This window comes from Patella vulgata, chromosome 5 (genome assembly GCF_932274485.2).
Source record: "Patella vulgata chromosome 5, xgPatVulg1.2, whole genome shotgun sequence".
Classification (NCBI taxonomy): domain Eukaryota; kingdom Metazoa; phylum Mollusca; class Gastropoda; family Patellidae; genus Patella; species Patella vulgata.
Window position 1 is genome coordinate 78,821,803 of NC_065883.2, and position 20,593 is coordinate 78,842,395.

A 20,593-nucleotide genomic window follows, 5' to 3' on the forward strand; every position below is an offset into this window, starting at 1 on the left:
ACGATTGAATGTAAATCAGTTTATATATATTCCTATTACATTATTATATGTGTTATGACCCATTTGTGTCAATTTCTAGGTCCAAAATATCAGTGATTTAACTCCTTTAATTAATACAGTCTCCATTTAATGAGAGCTGCAGTGGCTGAATGAGTAAGATGTTGGTTCACTAACCCTGAGATACCGGTGTTGATCCCAGTTTATATCATGATTTGTAATTGGAATTTGATATACATGTAAAAGTAGGTGGTAGTGCCGCTGTTTGGGCAAAATTTTCCACATAGTATGGCATATCCCATCTTTGTTAGCCTAGTCGGAGCAAAACAGTATGACCTTAAACCCCATTTAATTTCATTTCCAATTATTAGACATAATAATTGAATTATTATCCCAGATAAGTGGGTTATTTTTAGAATATTTGTATTATAATGTTCAACATGATGATATGTTGATAAAATCTGATACATTGTTGTACTTTATAAACTAATCATCAACTGATGAGTGGATGAACTCTAGAGTCATTGAAATTTGAGATTTATGATAAATAATCCAGGAGTGAGTGACATCTTCATGGTAAATATATGTAGGTGAAAGTCTAATTAGGATATTTATTTCAAAGATACATTATGTAAGATTTACGATATTTATTTCAATTTCTCATAGCATTATAATAATTAAAGATACATTATGTAAGATTTACGATATTTATACTATTCAAAAAAAGTAGGGGATATTTGATTTTGGGGGCATAATACTAAAATATGCAAATGACTACGAAAAAAGTCACTATAGAACCTAACAGAAGAAACATTTCCAGTTACATGTGACGCCCAAACGCACCAATAGCTACCGCATGGAATGCAGGTGATGCTTGGGATCATCATGGGGGTCCAACCCAAGATTTGCACGACTCTGACTTTGAATGTTACAGTCATTGTGGCATTGAATTCCAGGGTGGAAACATCAGTTTAATTGTTTTAGTGACCAGAAAACAAATTTTGATATGCGTCGGCTTACCCAAAATGAAAGGTTACGTGCCCTTGGCATGCTACAGATCGGCACAACACAGGCGGTTGTGGCGCGGACGATGAATGTTTCTCAGTCTGTCATAAGCAGGCTATGGTCCAGATACCGTGATACACAATCTGTACAGGACAGACCACGCTCAGGTCGACCAAGGGCGACAACTCAAGCCCAGGATCGATTTATCCGTACCTTGGCCTTGAGAAATCGTGTCATCACAGCAAATCAGATCAGCGCTCGTCTTCAAACAGACACTGGTGTGAGAGTGAGTGGCCAGACGATTCGGAATCGACTGCATAGGGGTCACCTTCGAGCCCGACGTCCTCGCGTGATCCCTTGTTTGAGAGATCATCACATTCAGGCAAGACGTCGTTGGTGTAGGGATCGTCAACACTGGGATAATCGACGCTGGAGCAATGTGATGTTTTCAGATGAGTCAAGGTTCACTGTTGATTTTTTGGACAGACGTAGGAGGGTGTGGCGTCGTCGAAACGAGCGCTTCCAAGACGTTAACGTCATCAGACATGATCGATTTGGGGGTGGTTCTGTTATGGTGTGGGGAGGCATCACTGTTGTTGGAAGAACGGCTTTACATGTTGTTGCAGGGCGTGTTACAGGCCAGTACTACCGGGACAACATCTTGGCAGTCCATGTTGTGCCGTTCGCACGACGTCATGGCCGCCGTTTCATCTTCCAGGATGACAACGCAAGATGTCACAGGGCCAGGATCGTTACAGGTTACCTCCAACAACAGAACATCACCACATTACCTTGGCCAGCACTGAGTCCCGACCTCTCCCCCATCGAGCATGTCTGGGACATGCTTGGACAGAGGTTACGTCAACGTCAACAACGTCCTGCCAATGTCCAAGAACTTGCTGCTGCGTTGCAACAGGAATGGGACAATCTGGACCAAAATGACCTTAGACGTCTCATTAGGAGTATGCCACGTCGGATCAATGCTTGTTTGGCAAACAGAGGAGGATTTACCCGTTACTGACTTGGTTGTGATGCTGTGGTATCTTTGCTGTTTGACCCCGGGTATCATTTTACCCTTATAATGGTCAGTCTGTGCCTTACTTAGTCTAACGATCATTTGGAATAAATCGATGAATGTGAACTTCATTTCATTTTGTCATTTGTTTCTTCGTCAGTTTCATTAGGTGACTTTAATAACACTTAAAAATCAAATATCCCCTACTTTTTTTGAATAGTATATTTCAAATACATTATGTAAGATTTACGATATTTATTTCAAATTCTCAATAGTATTATAATAATTAAAGATACAGTATGTAAGATTTACGATAAAGAGCTGGCCATTCTTGTTATAATAGCTCAAAATTAGATAATGTAAAATGAAAATATTGGTATATTCGAGATCTACATGTAGTCTCGCTTTCCCATTTTTAAATTAAATTTTTAAATGTCAAACCTATTTAAAATCTTGAGTATCCGATGGAATTGTGAGTTGATTATGGTCTTGTTTTGTTAATAGTTTAGATAATATTTCAGGCCTAAAGAAAGACCTGCAATAGGCAGATTTAGCTCTTGCATGATGTAGTCTATGTTTAATACTATAGATTGATTTCATGGTATAAAAGGGACCACAAACTGAAATGAAATATGATGGGGCTTGCCGTCTTATTTTTCTGCACCAACTAGGGTAATGAAGACAGGCATAAGAAATTAAATGGGGTTTATCTAATGTCCTACTTTTCTGCCGCGACTGGGCTAATAAAAAAAATTGCTTCAGATAAGATTTTTATTGTACAAACATAATACATTGGTATAAATACTTTAAATACATAAATATATTGCCATGCAACCTATGAGGTGAATTTTGCCCTGACAGCGGCATAGCGGCACTAGCCTACTGCCGACTCCATTTCAAATTCCAACTTTCAAGGGTTCTTTTACGTGCACTCAAATGTTTACAAGCCAAACCTAATATGTACATGCTCCACTCTGAATCAAGATATTAGTTTTTGAACTTTTGTCGCACTGGGTCCTTGAGACAATTTTAGTTCTTTGCAAAATTGTTTCTTCACTCTGTCTATAGAGTCAAATCACATGTAAAGTACTTAATGAACGTAAATATATAGTTATACATAAAAAAACAGTGATATTTTGGTTAAATCATAATCATTGTCAAAATATCCATCAAATTCTGGCTGTTTATTGACCTATGGTTGGTCGACCAAAATATGGTAATGTCTCCTATCTTAGTGGTGGGAATTAAAGAGGTTTATTCCATATATGGGATGGAAATTAACGTCGAGGTTATCAAAGACCTGCAGAAATTAGTTGGTATAAATTAGGGGGTATAAATTAGGTATAAATTAGGGTGTAGAGCAAGTTGGATCAGAGCTCATTCAGAAATTCCTAGCAGCCATTATTATTGAGAACGAGGAACCTTCAATGTCATTACAGCTTAGCAGTAAAGTTGTAAAACTATTTTATGCTGTAGTCTTGTTACGATCACGATGAGACAAACAACAAGAAAGAAGTCCTATAGTACTACAGTATTCGGGCTAATCTCGATCATCATTACTAAAGTCGGTATGGTAAAAAAATCTTGGTTATACATTTTGACGTTAAATCATCCTTCACAAAAAGTATTCCAATCCGCTAAATATCTCGGGTTAGCGATGGCAGCAAGAGTTGATTAATGTCTAATTAATAATTTATATAACATTTTAGACCTAAAGAAAGATCTGCAATAGACAGATTTAGCTGTTTAAATGAGTATATTTGTTTTTCAGGTATAATTTTGATTTGAAGTTTATCAAGCGTTTTCTGCGTTTGTTAAAGTTGATGTTTCCAGCATGGAAGAGTTTAGCCGTTATTCTGTGTGTATTTCTACTCATGCTTTCACTATTAGGTTAGAATTTTATATTTACTTCTCAATACCTTGGCCTAGAATACTCTTTACTCATTCTTTCACTATTAGATGAGAATTTTATATTTACATTTACTACCTGGGCTAGAATACTATTTACTCCTTCTTTTCACTATAGGTAACAATATTATAATTATGGGTGGGTTGGTGCAGAATGAAATCCATGTCTTTCTGTCAACGAGGCGATCCAAATAGGGATTTGGGGGCTTTTTTCCTGGGCAATTTGTAAATTAATGCAAATTATTGCATTTAATGCATCGTATATTTCCTGAATAAATCTAGGATTTTTAGTTTTAATTAAGCTGACAGTTGTAGAGCTGTACGACACTGTCTGACCATATAGCAGTACTCCCGAGTTCAAATAACAGAATAGACTGAGAAGAACTTTGCAGGATTTTCTAAAAGCCCTTTTATCACTTCCTTGGGTGGTGCATTCTGGACTTACAAGTGTTTCTGGTTGTTCGGATGGGACAAAAAAAAACCAAGGCTGTCCTATGTGATGACAATATGATCTATTCCTGGTTCATGAATTATGCTTATGGCTATTTATTGGGGGATGGGGGGCGGCGGATGGCCGAATGGTAAGCATGTGCACGCTATATCATAAGGCTGTCATTGAACCATGTTAGTCCCGAAATGACCTAGTTTGTGTCGAGTGGATGTTAAACCCCATTTCTCTTTCTCTCTCCCTCTCTTATAAGATTATTGAAATATATTTAATAAAGTTTTTTTTATTACAAAACAAGTAATAATCTATTATAGGATTATTGAATGTATTTATGAAAGGTTTTTTTTTTTATTTATTACAGAACAAGTAATAATTTACTATATAGGACTAATACCAAGTAAATATTATAAAGTATTAGGAACGAAAGATGAGGAAGGTTTTAAGAATCAAACTATTATAGCTGTGTTACTTATCCTTGCTGAAGCATTTGTAAGTATGTTGTTGATCTTAATATTGACGACCCATGTTGACTTGGGGTGAGGGGGGGGTAATTTGCTGGTCCTCTAACCCTAAGGCCTAGGGCAATCCCACGGTGCCGTGGGGGAAGGCGAGGAGTAAGCTGCTGGTGCATTCCCGATCCTAATATTGATGATCCACAGTGCCGTGGGGGTGAGGGGGGAGGGGTAAATTGCTTGCTCGCTAACCCCTAGATTCTAGGGCAATCCCGGAGTTGAGAAAGGTCTTCTGGATTTTTCAGCGTGATGTCCCTATGTCAGAAATAAATTAAGATGGGGTTAAGCGTCTTATCGTTCTGTACAGACTGGACTAATGAAGACGGGCATATGCCATACATGTATTAGGTCAATTTTGCTTGGACGCCTACTCTTAGATCGAATTCCAACTGTATCAGGTTTTGTCAACATGTATAACATTATAATACAATTATTCTAAAAATAACTGACTTATCTGGGCTATTAACTGAATTATTATGGTCTAAATGTAATAAGTGGAAATAATGAAATTGAGTTTAACAATGAATACAGGACAGATGCGATAAAAAAAATTTGAACAATAATTCCAATAAAATTTCAGAAAATGTTATTGATTTATGTTCTGGATGAGCACAAATTAATAATATAATATATCAATAATATGTAACAGGTGTGACGTCGTCCTTTGATGTTGGCGTATCATTATTTTAAATAATGGTACAAGCAATGTGCCAAGCTTACACTATTTATACTAGTTAAAATTTTGGACCTGTGTGACATATTTCGTTGAAATGCACATGTTGGATAGTGTGTCTATTTTAAGTTTCTTAATGGTCTCGAGCTTAAGACATTGCACAATATGTGAACTGCTCCCACAAAACCAGGCTCTTGGGCATTTTTATAAAAATGGAGCTGGCAGCATATTTGAATAGTCGACAGCCTAAGCTTTCCAAATATGCAGTTCTTTTTAAATTTGTCATCATCTGGAATAGAGTTCGGCTCATTCACAGCAAAAAGAAGGCATACAGTTTATGCTTTTCTGCCCGTAGTACGAAATGAAGTTGTACGAAAAGCGCCTGGTTTTGTGGGAGTGGTTCACATATATTGAAACGACAACTTGTGACTAATGTCACCCGTGTTGTTTCAAAATATTACTTTGTCTTGCTCTTGACCATTGAACCACACATAAATCAATAATATACCATTTTTCCAATATTTTTGTTTTTGTCAAAGATGTATTATTTATCGATGTTTATTTGTTTATTTTTAGATCAAGAGTAGTATATTATATGTTGCTGGCGTACTGTATATCGCATGTAGAGGCAATCTCTCAAAAGCTCTTCATGCGTTATATTTTAAAGATACTTTATATTATCAGATCAACAACATTGATAAAACTATAGATAATCCGTAAGTACATACAGGGTAACCCCCCAAAGAAAACAGAACCCATACAATTTTCATTAAATCCCACAAAAGGTCCAGCAAATTTTAGATAGCATAATGTGTAAGAAAACAACCCTCAAATGATTGGTGAATTGAGGGCAGCAATCACCGCAAAAATCAGGGAAATCCCCAGAGAGGGATATGTTTGAGTAATTGACAATTTTGCTCAACTTATGCAAGTTTTCTCCAGTTCCGCAAAGGCCACTTGGTTGGAGTATATTTTGGAAAGAACATGACTTTTATGCAAAGATAACTGAAACTTTGGGGAATGATCGTACACAGACTCAAGTTTTAAGCCCAGCCAATTTCATCAAAATGTAGGATTTAATAAAAAATTTATGGGTTCTGTTATTTGGGGGTCACCCTGTACTTTCATTTATTGTAATCCTTATAAGATATATAGAAATAGATTTCACAAATTAAAAACACAATATGGATTTATTAACATGCTATGTTTCGATATACATACAGGTATCACAGTCATTGTTTTTAAAGGCGAGCGATCGCTCTCGAGCGGCTGCCGCTCACCTGAATGTCAACCGGGGGGGGGGTCTCCCTCCCCTTAAAATTAAAAATCTCTCTCCTTTACAAAGTCATCGAGGGTTTATTATCATTTATGAAACCAGGAATGATCGTCCAACATGCAGTTATTGATCTTCAGAACCATTTCCCATACACACAACTAATCACTCTCCTTAATAGCAGATCACTCTCCTTAATTTCTATATGACTCTTCTTATCGAAACTTGGAGATCTTTTTTAAGGGGAGCGATTTTTACGAAACTTTACGATACAAACAACAACGTCTGGTATTGTTATGGAGCGAGTGTATCGAAACGTAGCATGTTAATAAATTCAGAAGTAGTGTTTTCATTTAGATTTAATGTAGCACACAAATTTTGGTGAATCAAACCTGAAATAGTGAAATAGGGTCTTACTTTTTCGTGTCAAGTAGTATACTATAAAAGGATTTTGCCTAGATAGTAGCCGATTTTGAAAAAGTTGCCAGAATTAAGGCTGCTATTCGTAGCATTGCATACCATATGTGACAAAAGAAAAAGAGAACCGTATGTTAGTTTCAAAAGGATCTGGCAAGGGACAGTGTCTAGTTATTCAGATGAGACAAAAAACACTTTTTGGCTCAGATGATACAAAAACCAACATCTGGTGTACACATTGGTGTGCACATAAAAGAACAATTTATGGATTCAAAATTAGAGTTGGCAGTAGAACGGTTGTCGGGCAAAATTTAATTCATAGCACACTGTATGGCGCAGTGATGGGATTTCGCCCATATATTCCGGATATGTCCGACGCTATTTTCCAAACGTCCTAAATTGTCCGACCAGGAATATGCCCTCGGACATCAAGACATGGTGAATAATATTCAAAATTCCAAAATTAATATAGTGTACTGAGTGTATAACTACCACTCAACCCGATTATCGTTGATAATAGGCTGGATTGATTAGGTAATTAAGTGATCGACGTATGTCTGTCTTCAATGTCCTAGTCAGTGGAGAACAGTAGGACGTTAAACCCCATTTCATTCCACCATACCATATCAGCTGTTGTTTTGTTTATTTTTTAGAGATCAGCGTATAACTCAAGATGTGGATAAACTATGTAATCAGTTTAGTCTAGTTTTAATCCGACTGATTATTTCACCATTTTTAATTGGTTATTATATATATCAAGCTGCTAAAAGGTAAGTAATGGAACACCTGATAACATTACTTTTATTATAGCAAGTTCATTTAATTAAAATGGGAGGTTGGGTGGCCGATGGGTTGACGTGTACGCATTGAATCAGACGGTCTGAACAACATGCACGTTGTTTTATAAGGTCTGTATCATTGAGTCAACTGACGTGGTTTCGATTCCTTAGTTGTACGTGAAAAGGAGTAGGGACGCCTGTGCAACCTCGTGGGTTTTCTCCGGGTCGTCCTGTTCCTCCCACTGCTAAAGACCGCTATTCGCAAGCGAATTATTAAAATTGAACCATGTGTTAGTCCTGAAATCTCTCTCTCTCTCTTCTCTCTCTCTCTCTCTCTCTCTCTCTCTCTCTCTTTTAATAAAGGTCTTGATTGAGAGATGTTGAATCTTTGCACAATACAATACTGTGAAAGTTGAATCTTTAAAACCAATGTGGACAGTTCCAAGTAGTATTTACAAGTATTGACAAATTAAAAAGCTTCATCATTTAGCATGTGACTCAAACAAGCCACACCATATGTTTGGCGCAATATAGCCCGGTTGGAGCTGACGTGCCATTAAACAACATTTCATTTCATTTCAAACAAGCCAGCGCCACCTATGATTTTGGGGTAAAATGTTTTGATAGGCCTCATTTCAATTCGATTGAATCCAACCCGTGAAATTTAACTATTCTTATGTGTAAACACTTTAAATTATATAAAAATTGGCTTAATGCTCCAAGTATTATGTAACATAATTTGGAAATAATTCCCTGCAAATAAAAGCAGAACAATTTATGACCGACTGACAAAATTTTGAATTAAAAAGCTTAGAACTATTACTGTAATCCGGGTTTCATTTAATCTTGAATTCATAAAAATCATTTAAAATCACCTAAATTCACCTTGTATTTGTGTCCAATTTAAAGATGACCATTCAATTGTGATGATGAGTGTCCAATTTACAAACATTTAATTTCTTGATCACTGTTATAATGTATAATGATTAATTATTGAATAGTGATCAAGAAATTAAACGCTTGTAAATTAGACACTCATAATCAAAATAATCAGTCAGCTTAAAACTGGACACAAGTACAAATTAAATGATTTATGGTGATTTTAAACAGTTTTTACAAATTTTTAAACAAATATTGATTGAATGTGAAAAATTAGTGCTAGATACACAAGATTAAATGATACCCAGGTTACAGTGTATTGTGTCAGATGATCCCTAACTGTATTCAGCAATAGATACATTTGTATGTATTGGGTTAAATTCTAATTTTATCTCGTGTAAATAGACTGACCGGTACGTTCCCCAGTTGGTGGTCAGTTGTACTTCCAATCTGTCAAGACATATTAATATAATAGGCTGGTCAATATAGAAAAGCACCTAAAACAAGTTGCACCGCATGATTTAGCGATTAATGATCATTCAGCATTAGATATTTGTGAGATGTCCAGAGAAATGACCTTCAAATTGTATCTTCGTGTACTCACTGCCAGATCTACGCTATTATGACGTCATGATGATACTAGTTTAGTGTTGTGACCTAATAATGACGTTGTAGACATGATGTCATATTCAAATTATTTTGGAAAATGTTTCTGTATGCCCATAAAATATCTTTATGGTCTAAACTGAACTGTTAAGTCGTTATTTGGATGTAAAATTCAAATTGGTGATCATCTTGGATTTATGCCAATTCAACCTTTCCAGATCTATATGTAGATCTACATGTAGAATTCCCCTTTTGAATCATAATCAAAAGCTTTTGTGGTGATATTTTGGATTATGGTTTTATTTGAGCTAATTCTACTAGTTTGTAACATACAATAGATCAGTGGTTCTCAACTTTTTTGTTGCCAATGGCGGCACACCTTGCTAAATATATATATATATGAAAAAATAAAAACATTGGGAGTCATAGACAGCATACAACCGTAGACACAAGTGATAGACACAACAGAGTGACTAAAACTATATTAAGAAAAACACAGCTATGAACTTGACCAGTAGACACAGGTGTTGCCAGGCACACAGGTGTGTTGCGCAGGCACACTGGTTGAGAATCACTGCAGTATATAGAGTAAGATTTGTGACAAATGATTCAATATGTATAATTAAGACTTGACGATGTTAATATTTTTACAGTACTGGATATCTAGGACCAGTGAGTGTTTTTGTGTTTTTTATTGTTGCCACGGTTATCAACAAGTTTTTGATGTCACCAGTAGTTCGGTATTTTTATTATCAAGAACAAAAAGAAGGAGATTTTAGGTGAGGTTTCACTTTTAGATTCTGTATTTAATAATTGGAGAAATGAGGGGTTGGACAGTCTGCGATCTAGATTCTATGCACGGAAGCAGTTTTATATAAGCAGTTAAAGCTTGTTATTGTATTCTATATTTACCATATAAACTTGTAAATTTATCGCGTGTGCTGTGTTGATTCCCCGGTTGTATGTGACAAGGAGTAGGGATGCCTGTCCAACCTTGTGGGTTTTCTCAGGGTCGTCCTGTTCCTCCCACTGCTAAAGACTGCCATGCGCAAGCGAATTATTGAAATAAAATTGAACCATGTTAGTCCCGAAATGACCTAGTTTGTGTCAAGTGTATGTTAAACCCATTTCTCTCTCACTTTCACTAGAGAGGAGTTGGGTAGTCTACGATCTAAATTCTATGAAAGGAAGCGATTTTATATAACCCGATATCCTATGTCAGTGATGCAGGACGGAGGGCCTAACAAGGACAGCTGTCTAGTCATTCGGATAGGACGGAAAACCGAGGTCCTGTGTACATATTGGCGTGCACGTAAAAGATCCCTTGGCAGTTGGAATTCGATACAAGAGTAGGCGATAGTGCCGCTGCCCGGGCAAAATTTCCCTCATGGCACACTGTATGGGGTATGCCCGTCTTCATTAGCCCAGTTTAGGAGCAGAACAGTAGGACGTTAAACCCTATTTCATTTCATTTCATTTATATTAATTATATAACCTCTGTAAATTTATTGATTAAAATATTATTTAAATCACATTCTATGCAATCATGGAATTCATATAAGGGCTGTATGACACATAAAGGTTGTTTTTTTGCATATCCAGGAGTGTACCTACACCTCTTTTCATGCATATATAATTATTGTCACAATTTTGTTTTCACATGTTCTCTGAAAAATTATTAGTGAAAAATTATATGTATATATCCATGCATGTATTTTGCCTCCGTTCAAGTGAATTAAATGACTCTTGATTCAGACCATTAGCTGTATATTTCTCAACGAGTCATGTAAAATATTGACCTCTAGAGATTTATTATAGTTTATTTAATATTTTTAAGGTTTAAACATATGCAGCTAAGAGTAAATGCTGAATCAGCAGCTTTTTATAGATGTGGGACCATTGAGGAAAAGAAGACAAATGAAAAGCTTCAAAGTCTTCTCTCTGTACAACATAAACTAATACAGCGAGAATATTTATTAAATTGTAAGTACGGCCAAGTTTTTCTAAATAGGCCTTCTACAATATTCCAATTAATTGATGATACAAATTTCATCTTAACACACCTAATTAAAAAAAATTGGAAAAATTCAACAAAATGTGACTTGGATTTAAAAATATTTTTGAACCCTTTTGACAAGTAAAATAGGATTTAATGGATAATTTACACAACAGGTAAGACACTAACACATCTAGTACTTAGAATAAGGCTATTTTTTATTTTCTGGAGCTGTCAAGCCAGCAATAGTGTTATTGTCCCTTTAAAGATTGAAAATTACCTGTCAATCTGAGTTTTATCAAATGATATCAAAGTAGTGCACATTTGCATACTCTATAATAGTGCAACAATTGGTTGTTGGCATGGTAACCTTCAGCTTGAGGTCACCTTACAGCCTGTGATTTTGTACAATATTTTATCCAAATCATGAATCAGAGTTATCTCCTCTATAAGGGTTTTTCAAGTAGATGCTCTCTGCATTTTTATAACCATTGGTCCAACTTATACATATTACATTTATTCATATTATGACATATTACCACCTTCGATTATCATGATTGATTGAAAATTGTCACCAGTAACTGTAGTTTTAACATTGCATTATTGATATTAAATAATCTTATCTTGGCTATTTAACTTCAAATCATGAGATGGTCAAAAGGAGATAATAATTCTTTTAATGACTTTATATGTTTCATAATAAAAACGGTCACCTATTTATATCCAAATTACAAATATTCTAATCTTTTATTTTTCAGTTTCTATAAAAGCTGCGGATTATTTAGGCAGTATATTAAGTTATGTGGCTATAGCTGTTCCTATATTTGTAGGAACCTATGATGGTATCAAACCAGCTGATCTCTCGGCATTGATTAGTAAGGTAATAAACACTGGGTATTAGTTGGGTAATATAATACTGGGTATTGGTTGGGTAATATAACACTGGGTATTAGTTGGGTTATAGAACACTGGGTATTGGTTGGGTTATATGATTCTGGGTATTAGTTGGGTAATATAATACTGGGCATTAGTTTGGTAATATAATAATGGGTATTTGTTGGGTAATATAATACTGGGCATTAGTTGTAATATAATACTGGGTATTAGTTGAGTAATGTTATTCTGTGTATTGGTTGGGTAATAAATACTGGGTATTGGTTGGGTAATATAATTCTGTGTATTAGTTGGGTAATGAATACTGGGTATTTGTTGGGTAATAGATACTTGTTATTAGTTATGTAATAACAAACACCCCTTTCTTCCTAAATGGGAGCATTAAGTTTAAATTTAAGATTAAGTTTTAGTCCATGGGCTGGAGGGGCTCACCTTGCACACCCCCCCCCCCCCCTAGAATCTACAAAGTGATGTTTTTCTGGAAGGTTATTATGTATATTTAAATATTCTATATGTTACCACGCGAAAAATTGGGTCTCACTAACTTTTCTAGGTAGTTTATATGTAACTGTCACCACAAAGCGTGCGAAAAAAAAGTTGGGGTAGGGGAAATTAAAATGACCATAGCTCCAAGTAGAACAGGTGTATAATAATGGTTGACCCCTCAAAATGTGTCTTTGGGTTCCCTCTACACTTTGCACTTGATTTTATGCAAATGAGATTACTTAGTAGGTCACCAGAGATCAAAAGGTCATCGATTTCGGAGATTGCTTGAAATTGGGCACTACTTTGTGAATCCCACTAAAAACAGATGATAACATGCAATTTTCTCATTATAATACTTGGAATTCTTTATTATAGATAGGATTTGACAATTACAAATCACCCATGCTTAATTATTTTAGTACAAAATCATTTTTGAGACAAAGAGAAAAAAGGGCTTATTTACGAAGTCACCAAAACTACTGCTTATCCGTTTTTGTTCACCAATTCTGAAGTGTGACCACTCAGAATTTTTGTATTGAAGCCCTCTGAGTAAGATTGTGCTGCCATCTTTCAGGCCTTTCCATAAACTCAGTCAGTAGGCCTTCTAATTTTAAAGAATTGCCATGTAGATGTGATGTATGTTAGATTTTATCCGGGATTCTCGTCAAATGTAAATAATTTTCTAGCACATTCATATTTACTTACCTTACAGAACGATCGAAGATGGGTGGTACTATACTCTATTAGTATGATTATGAAGTGGGTAGGGGTATTCAGTGTCAAAATACGGGTCTTAATACCGAATTCCAGATATGCTGTTACATATCAGTAAAAAGCACATTCATTGCTCTTTTTAAATATGTAAATAATTTTCTGGCACATTCATATTTACTTACCTTACAAAACGATCAAAGTAGGGTGGTCCTAAACTCTACTACCGTCATTACGGGGGGGGGGGGGGTATTCAAGTTACAAATACGTGTCTTAATACCAAATTCCAGATATGATGTTACATATCACTGAAAAGCACGTTCATTGTTGTTTTCAAATATGTAAATAATTTTCTGGCACATTCATATTTACTTACCTTACGGAACGATCGAAGTTGGGAGGTACTAAACTCCATTACCGTGATTACGGGGGAGGGGGGTATTCAAGGTAAAAATATGTGTCTTAATACCAAATTCCAGATATGATATTACATATCACTGAAAGGCACGTTCATTGCTCTTTTCAAATATGTAAATAATTGTCTGGCACATTCATATTTACTTAGCTTACAGAATTATCAAAGTTGGGTGGTCCTAAACTATATTACTGTGATTACGGGGGACGGGTATTCAAGGTAAAAATACATGTCTTAATACCAAATTTCAGATATGATATTACATATCACTGAAAGGCACGTTCATTGCTTTTTTCAAATATGTAAATAATTTTCTGGCACATTCATATTTACTTTGCTTACAGAACGATCAATGTTGGGTGGTCCTAAACTCTATTACCGTGATTACGGGGGAGGGGGGGGTATTCAAGGTAAAAATATGTGTCTTAATACCAAATTCCAGATATGCTGTTACATATCAGTAAAAAGCACATTCATTGCTCTTTTTAAATATGTAAATAATTTTCTGGCACATTCATATTTACTTACCTTACAAAACGATCAAAGTAGGGTGGTCCTAAACTCTACTACCGTCATTACGGGGGGGGGGGGGGGTATTCAAGTTACAAATACGTGTCTTAATACCAAATTCCAGATATGATGTTACATATCACTGAAAAGCACGTTCATTGTTGTTTTCAAATATGTAAATAATTTTCTGGCACATTCATATTTACTTACCTTACAGAACGATCGAGGTTGGGAGGTACTAAACTCTATTACTATGATTATGGAGGGGGTAGGGGTATTCAGTGTCAAAATACGTGTTTTAATACCGAATTCCAGATATGATGTTACATATCACTGAAAAGCACGTCCATTGCTGTTTTCAAATATGTAAATCATTTTCTGGCACATTCATATTTACTTTGTTTACAGAACGATAAAAGTAGGATGGTCCTAAACTCTATTACCGTGATTATGGAGGGGTGTTCAGTGTCAAAATACGTGTCTTAATACCAAATTCCAGATATGATGTTACATATCAGTGAAAAGCACGTTCATTGCTCTTTTCAAATATGTAAATAATTTTCTGGCACATTCATATTTACTTACCTTACAGAACGATCGAAGAAGAATAAAGTGGAATAATGCTAAAATCTAACCTAGCTCTATTATGCAATTCAGGTACAGATCCTAGCCACATAACCAACCATTGCACACTGCTTGACATTCATCATTATTGTAGTGTAAGAGTTTATGGTAGGCTACATTTATACTACACCTGGCTTGATCTAGGGTGTAGCATAAGCGCACACATGCATGCCTGCTTGGTCTAGATATGATTTATAACATCCACTTTCACTGAAAGTGACATTTGGATGTTTGCTTTTAGATCAATCTTATCTTAGTTACTCGGAAAATACCACTTTCATGTCACAAAACTGAAACATCATCTGAAATTGGCGAGAATCCCAGATAAAATCTATCATACATCACATCTACATGGCAATTCTTTTAAATTAGTAGGCCTACTGACTCAGTTTATGGAAAGGCCCGGTAGATGGCAGCACAATCTTACTCAGGGCTTCAATACAAAAATTCTGAGTGGTCACACTTCAGAATTGGTGAACAAAAACTTTGTTGGGGCAGTTTTAGAGAATATTGTACTGATAAGCAGTAGTTTTGGTGACTTCGTAAATAAGCCCTTTTTCTCTTTGTCTCAAAATGAATTTGTACTAAAATAATTAAGCATCGGTGATTTGTAATTGTCAAATCCTATCTATAATAAAGAATTCCAAGTATTATAATGAGAAAATTGCATGTTATCATCTGTTTTTAGTGGGATTCACAAAGTAGTGCCCAATTTCAAGCAATCTCCGAAATCGGTGACCTTTTGACCTCTGGTGACCTACTAAGTAATCTCATTTGCATAAAACCAAGTGCAAAGTGTAGAGGGAACCCAAAGACACATTTTGAGGGGTCAACCATTATTATACACCTATTCTACTTGGAGCTATGGTCATTTTAATTTCCCCTACCCCAATTTTTTTTTCGCACGCTTTGTGGTGACAGTTACATATAAACTACCTAGAAAAGTTAGTGAGACCCAATTTTTCGCGTGGTAACATATAGAATATTTAAGTATACATAATAACCTTCCAGAAAAACATCACTTTGTAGATTCTAGGGGGGGGTGCAAGGTGAGCCCCTCCAGCCCATGGATAGCGCTTATTACTGCAATACAAGTATTCAATGGCACTTTACAATTAGAATAAATAATTTAGTATGTACAAGAATATAAATATAGTATAGTAATAATTTATTAATTTGTGAAAGTCCTTGTAGTCATTGTAAAATTGTAGTGATTGGGTTTTAGCATTCAGCTATTGTTAACATCTGCTACAGTTGCTATTTATTTATGGGGCATTTCTGATAACTTATCTTCTGTCAAGTCCACTTTTTAATTCAAGATCTCGGGCAACCATGAATGCAGGCCTTCTTCGAACCACTTAAATAGTATAGATTTGATCATTCGAAGGGCTTAATATTCACTTCCAAAGAGGGTTAAAGTCAAAGGCCTTTTATGTTCACTATTCCAGAATGCTTTTGTAACAATATATTTGATTAGCTGTTTTACGACATTGATTGACCTGTCAACTAAGTTAACTGATGTGGCTGGGGCCGCCCATAGGTAAGATAGAAGTTTTATTTCTTTTGGTGTTTGATGTAAGAAGGAACTTTGTATGATAGGGTCTTTATGTGCTACAGAACATGTACATGTCATAGCCATAACACAGCCAGGTATTACTCTTCAACAAATTATGAATTCCATACTTATAGTAAGCCCAGGGGGACTGCACAACACATAATTTACACAAAACAAATCTACTTTCAAGACACACTACGAATGATCATCTTCATCCTTGATCCCCCCTCCACCTAAAACTGGTCTGGGTTAAAGGACAATATTGGTGCCAGTCATTATCACATGTGATAGAACTGGTTAAAACCGTTCCAAATATTATTTTATCACAGAGATCATTGCTACGATAGATGAGTAATCAATGTTTCAACAATAGGAAGTGACGAACGCAAAGGGAAAACACAAGTTATCCCTTTATATAACTGAATGAAGTGACAGGTGATAACACAGATACATGGGCGAATTTCTGCTCACTAATAATTCCTTCGAAGACCAAAAGTTGTGTTATGGGACTGCAGGGCTGGAATTAACGGCCGGATGTCGTAACCTGGTTACAGGTTACAGGTTGCCTGAAAATGATTTGTGGTAACCCATCAGGTTTTCTGCTATGTATTGTTTTATTAATCCCAACGTCTACGGTAACCTGTAGGAATTGGAAGTGAAAGATCAGAATTTAATAAAATTGAGAAATGAAGTCATCTTTTCTTTGTTTTAATATTGAACATGAACATTTGTAACACAAACTGAATATGATTTAATGATTTTAAAATTTATTCAATATTATATGACTTTTTTAGAGCAGGTCACGATATCAGGAATCGCACACTATGGCTATCAGTCTTTTGTAAAATACACTGAAAATTCAGATCAATATGTCACTTCAGTTTATCAGTTTAAAACTTATGAAACAATTTAGGCACTTGTATTTTACTATCCAAATTGGGTATAGTATTTTCACTTTTAAAAAAATAATTCACAAAATCTGACTCGAAAACTCAATATTAAATTTAACAACTGAAACTGTTAATACAGTTTAAAATAACACCACAAATTCTGACTAGAAAAATCAATTTCATAAACCGTTATTACTATTACATGTTTGCGCTAAGTTGAGTCACGTCTGACATCTCATTCTCCATTTCCGACTCATCTGTCCCCACGTCTATCGCGTCTTATTTCTGTGTAGTGCGTACTGCATATCTTACATGTGAGCTTTGTAAGTTTATTGTCATTGTCCACCTCGTAGGAGAAGTCTCCGTTGAAATCCCACGACAGGAACGTCTTCAACGCGACTGTCTCACGTTTCGATTTCGTCGTGGGGGCTGCCATTTTTAAAAGAACAAAGTCGAGGCTGTACAGTTGCTAAGGAAGGAAATTTTCGTCATCGAGTATCACGTGATCGGAATACCACAAGGGAAATCCCCCCCCAATCAGAAGTCTGATCTTCTATCCGTATACATGTATATACACCATGTCGTACCAGACAATATATTTTTTTTTTATTATGTATTGTCTGGTACGACATGGTGTATGCATATCTATACGGATAGAAGGTCAGACTCCTGTGACGAAACACAAGTCTAATTTACACGGGGAACGAAGGGTCGTTCGCCCGTTATGTAAGCATGGCGACCTCCCGGTAAACCAAACGACCGTTTGCCACTTATTACCAACCCTGGACTGTGAAAGGATATCTGACAATTCATAAACAAAATTGACTCTCACTAGATAAGAGAACATATAGAAAAATAGAAAAAGTCTGTGCATTACCATGTTTTTATTAGTATAGAATGAATAAACACCCGTGAATGTACGGACCGTTTCTATTTTTCTCGTGTTCTCTTATCTAATGACATGCAATTACTTTTTTGAATTGTCAGATATACTCTTACAGTCTCATATAACAACTTTTGGTCTTCGAAGGAATTTTTAGTGAGCAGAAATTCGCCTATGTATCTGTTATCACCCGTCACTTCAGCAAGTTATATAGAAGGATAACTCGTGTTTTCTTTTTGCGTTCATCACTTCCTATTGTTGAAACATTGATTATTCATCTATTGTAGCAATGATCTCTGTGATAAAATAATATTTTGAACGTGTTGAACCAGTTCTATTACATATGTGATAACGACTTGCACCAATATTGTCCTTTAACTATAGCGATCATTCAACAAACAGCTTCATAATCATCCCATTTGTATACAGTGTACCCATTGGCCGAGAAAGTTCATCAGGATTTTCCGACGTGGTTTCCCGTTGTCAGTGGTGCAGAAAGGAGTGCCTGACAAGGACAGCTGTCTTGTCATTCGGATGATACGAAAAACAGAGGTCCTGTGCATATATTGGAATGCACTTAAAAGATCCCTTGGCAGTTGGAATTCGATATAAGAGTAGACAAAATTTCCCTCACAGCACACTGTATGGCTTATACCCGTCTTCATAAGCCCAGTTCGGAGCAGAACAGTAGGACGTTAAACCCCATTTCATTTCATTTCTGTCACATCCGACCTCTGAATACTCTGGTACTCTGTGAAATCCGACATCATTTTCATGTCCCGATTTATTTCCTTATTATTTTAGCCAAAAACTCTTTGAGTAATCCGCACTCTGAATATTCCGAATTACGACATCAATCAGCCGTTCCGTCACATGATTTCTATTGAATCAACACTGTATAATCCAGCCTTCAATCGGTGGGTGTGAAGCCACGAAAGATTAACAAGCCATATACCAATCAATTATCAGTGAGATTAAAACTCGCTCGTGAAGGTCTTTGTTGATTACTTTGATAATTTTATAATCTCTTATAAGACAGTTGTGACAAATACTCAAGAATACCCACGAATTTTCCCACAAATTATTCCGTCGTAAAAATATTCCTAGCACCTGCTGGAAACATTCGTTGCGCATATCGATTGAACCTGAATACCTAAGTTTGTTCACCATACGGATCTATCCGAACCGTGTGATGACGACCAGGACATAGAACGATAGATTATCAATGAACACGTGACACCAAAGACAAGTGTGTGATCAACTGAAGTCGATGAAGAAGATAAATTAACAACAGACTTGACCTATTCAAAATGCCTACGCATGTTAAATGAAAAAAAAATTAATGTAATAAAATTTTGAATGTACAGAAATGTTTATTATTTTTAAAGGGAATAACGTTCTAGGGATTCGAAGCTACATTATATTAATACTTCCAGTTTTCGAAGTTACAATAATACTTCTAGTTTTGAGAAAACTGTGTATTCCGACACTCTGCGTAATCTGACATATTGTAACAATCCTGTACGATGTCAGATTTCACTGTACATGTATATTTCTCTCGTAATTCAAGTTCTTTTTGTATTTTGTCCAGTTTCTATAAATATAAATTTTTTATGATTAACAAGAGTATATTTTAATTTGCATATTATATGGTTTCAATTTCCTGAATATTATATCCACCGAAGACAAAGATATGTCAGAATTCATCATGATGAAATTAAACCAATGAAGGAAATTTTTCCATAACTTGTCAATTTTTTCACACTGGACAAATATGTGACCGGTGACAGCCAAATGAGTCGGAAGTCGGACATGCTCATTTAATGCTACGATGTAAAATAGCTACTTAAGCTTGACTTTAAAAAAACATTTTTTATCGATGAAATGAAATGGAGTTTAACGTCCTACTGTTCTGCTCCTATATTGGGCTAATGAAGACGTGCATACGCCATACAGTGTATCGAATTCCAACTGCCAAGGGATCTTTTACGTGCACGCCAATATATACATGGGACCTCGGTTTTTCGTCTCATCCGAAGGACTAGACAGCTGTCCTTGTCAGGCCCTCCGTTCTGCACCACTGACAAGGGGAAACCATGTCGGAAAATCCAGATGAA

The 20,593-nt window shown here is 35.8% G+C and overlaps 1 protein-coding gene across 1 annotated transcript; it reads left to right on the forward strand.

Annotated features, from left to right (window-relative positions):
* Window positions 1-149: 149 nt before the first annotated feature.
* Window positions 150-16,836, forward strand: LOC130012992 (lysosomal cobalamin transporter ABCD4-like). The gene is made up of 9 exons (XM_056101302.1): window positions 150-160; window positions 3,789-3,907; window positions 4,735-4,862; window positions 6,135-6,274; window positions 7,902-8,018; window positions 10,166-10,291; window positions 11,350-11,495; window positions 12,267-12,388; window positions 16,597-16,836. Exons 1-9 carry the CDS (start codon window positions 150-152, stop codon window positions 16,690-16,692), a joined length of 1,005 nt encoding a protein of 334 aa, XP_055957277.1. The 3' UTR covers window positions 16,693-16,836.
* Window positions 16,837-20,593: the final 3,757 nt, after the last annotated feature.